At 40.5% G+C, this 2,912-nt stretch overlaps 1 long non-coding RNA gene and 1 gene segment (V, D, J or C); both read left to right on the top strand.

Annotated features, from left to right (window-relative positions):
• Window positions 1-1,814: 1,814 nt before the first annotated feature.
• On the top strand, window positions 1,815-2,287 carry LOC118598560 (the record flags this gene model as incomplete). The annotated part of the segment is given in 2 exon segments: window positions 1,815-2,132; window positions 2,190-2,287. Coding segments are annotated over 2 exon segments (416 nt in total), but the record flags the coding sequence as incomplete, so codon positions are not given.
• A 112-nt stretch (window positions 2,288-2,399) lies between these two features.
• Window positions 2,400-2,906, top strand: LOC118598561. Its single transcript, XR_004947614.1, has 3 exons — window positions 2,400-2,667; window positions 2,735-2,772; window positions 2,852-2,906. It is a non-coding gene; the product is annotated as an uncharacterized LOC118598561 (long non-coding RNA).
• Window positions 2,907-2,912: the final 6 nt, after the last annotated feature.

Raw genomic sequence — 2,912 nt, 5'->3', positions numbered from 1 at the left:
CAGCTGTTGGACAGGACAAGTTAAAAAAAATAAATAAATAAATAAAAAAAAGGAAAAAAACCCAAACTGAGCAGTCTGAGAACGGGACAATTTGTGACTAAACTCTACAAAAAGTAGTGAAGCAAGAGTAACTGGATGGAGAAAAGTAAAGTATAATTTCTTCACTACAATCCTCCTCATTCGTTGTATATTACAAAATATTTAAAGAGTGTATATATGTAGTTCGTTGTTTATATTTATAAGTTCCAAATATATTGAAATTTGAAATGTGCAAACCCATGACTTTTTTGTTGATGATTAAAGTCTATTGTTTCTGGGTTTAAAATCTGATTAAAAAATCACACATTGGTTCTATTTTCTTACAGGTTTTAATGTATATCTTTGTTGATATATTCCATGTTTGATCTTCTTGAAACTGGAGAGAGTTTGCTGCAGAGCCATAGATAGCAGTCTTGGATGCTGCTGTGAAGACCACAAGCCAGACGAGTCGATCCCTTTCTGCACAGCTTTTTCGTCTAAAACTAATTAAGAAGATATTTCTGATCCCTACCTGATTTCTGTACTGAGGAGGATCATCTGCAGGTTCCTCCATGCAGGCTGATCGTCCTCTTCCTCAGTCAGATTCTGTCTCTTTGTTTTACATGATTTGTTGTCAAATATTATGCCATATTTTTGAATTTTATGAAGAAAAGAATAATAAAATAAGTGAAAGAAATAAATGTCACAGTTGTGGCTTTAGATTTAAGCATCAAGCTAAGATTTTGTCTTTTAAAATCTTAAAGCCCTGTTTTTGGTCAGAGATGATAAAACAATGCACATTTCTATTCTTTAACTTTACTCACTCGTTTGTTAACCAATGATAATTTTACAAGTAGTATTAGGTATAAAGTATAGATAACATAAAGTAAGGCAGCACGATGGTTGGCATTCTTACGTTACAGTCAGAGGACGTTGGTTCAAATCCCTGCTAGGCAGTTTTACACTGAATTAGTCCGTGGATGAGAACCTTCCTGCATACAGCTGTCAATGCAAGTAAATGTATAGGAAAAGTTTTAGAAGAAAATAAAAAGCTTAAAACAATGAACAATTGCAACATGCAGGCCTTCTTCAGTTGTGGTCATTGATTACTTTGGTTGGTTTTTTAATTACTCATGTGCATGTAGCATTACAGTTGTCCCATAACAATTAAAGTACTAATTTATAAAGTTCTAATTTTTATATACAAAGGCTCCTTGCTTTCACGAAAGACTTGTGAGTGTTTGTATTTCCTCGCAAAAGCGAGGGAACAACCACCAGTTCAACCCGAGAAACAAAACGACACCTAAAGCCACATTTGGGTGCATTTTGAAATGCAGAAGAACCTGCTGCACCTTCGACCTGAGAACATGTGGTGACGGAGCAGAGCCTAATGAACAGGATAATGCACTAAACACAGAAAAGAACTACGTTTGTTTTGGCCCAACAAAGGTGCATTTTTTCTTTTCTTTACTACATTAAGTCACAAAATTTTGAGGGATTTCTTACAAAATCTTCTTAATTCTGTCTTTTTAATGTAGTACCTACATGTAGACCTCCTCCTCCGCTTAGGGCGTAGCATCTGATCTCACCGCATTGTGTGTCACAGTTCTAGTACAGAATGAACCACAAACATCAAATGATGCTTGGCTTTCTTCTTCTCTTCCTTTCTTGCCTCAGAGTTTGTAAGTGTACAGATTTTTATGATTTCACATACATTTTAAAATCTAACATAGATTGATGTGATAATTTGATCATAAAATTTAATAAGATAATTTAATACCTCCTGATCTTCTCAGATGGAGACCTGCTCTCCATTTACATCGGAGACAGCGTGACTTTGCCTTGTTCTTTGGCCTCCAGCAGCAAACATCTAAGCTGGTACCAGCAGAGAGTCGGGGAGCAGCCTCAGATCATCTCCTTCATGTACAAACATTCAAACTCCAACAGCTTCTACAAGCCGTTTGACAACAGACGCTTTTCAGTTCACACAGGAGGAGAGCTCTACAGTCTGAGCATCTCTGATGTCCAGAACTCAGACTCTGCCATGTATTACTGTGGACACACCAGCATCACCGTCACAGAGTTTGACAGAGGAACCTTTCTGATGGTTAAAGGTAGCAGCAGCTGGAGATCTCACAGAGCTCCTGGTGTTTCTACTTCATGTTTTTTAGATGAACGTCTGGTTCTCAGATTCCAGTTGCAGGTCCTTGATCCAGGAGCCAGACTGGGACTCGACTCTGAACTGCACGCTGCTAACTGGAACCAGTGAAGAGGAAGGCAGAGTTTACTGGTTCCTGCAGGAGTCTGGAGGCTTCAGCTGGGGAAGCGTGAACATGCAGTCAGGCAGCAGCAGTCACAGCTGCGACTTCATTTCACCACAGAGGAGCGCGTCTGATGGCGGGACGTCCCTCTGCGCCGTGGCTGCATGTGGACACATCCTGAGGCTGCATGCTGGAGGTGAACCGCACAAGTTCAGCTCATGAATCTTTTTCATGCATTCTTCTTACAGTTTCTGTTCCACAGAGAAACAGAGAGCCCCTCCCTCTGTGCTGATGCTCTGTGCGGCTGCAGCTCTTACCGTGTCCGCCATTTTCAACATCGTCTTTATCTGTGTTTTCTGCATGAAGTGCAGAAGAAAACATCCTGAAGGTGAGGCTAACTTCTTCTGTAGTTTAGGTTTCTGCAAAAGTCTAATGACTTCAATATCCCTCTGAAGGGTCACAGCATCAGTCAGAGGTCACCGCTGACAGTCAGGTGAGTTCCCTTCCTCTTCTCCTGCACTGACATGTTTGTTGAAGACACGTCTGTAACACAGCTCTGTGGTTTCCCTCAGAATCAGGACTCTCCCGCTGTTCAGTACGTCGCTCTGGACTTCAAACTGAGACGACAGACGA

This window comes from Oryzias melastigma, unplaced genomic scaffold, assembly GCF_002922805.2.
Source record: "Oryzias melastigma strain HK-1 unplaced genomic scaffold, ASM292280v2 sc02844, whole genome shotgun sequence".
In the NCBI taxonomy this organism is placed as follows: domain Eukaryota; kingdom Metazoa; phylum Chordata; class Actinopteri; order Beloniformes; family Adrianichthyidae; genus Oryzias; species Oryzias melastigma.
This window is presented reverse-complemented; position numbering and strand designations above follow the sequence as displayed.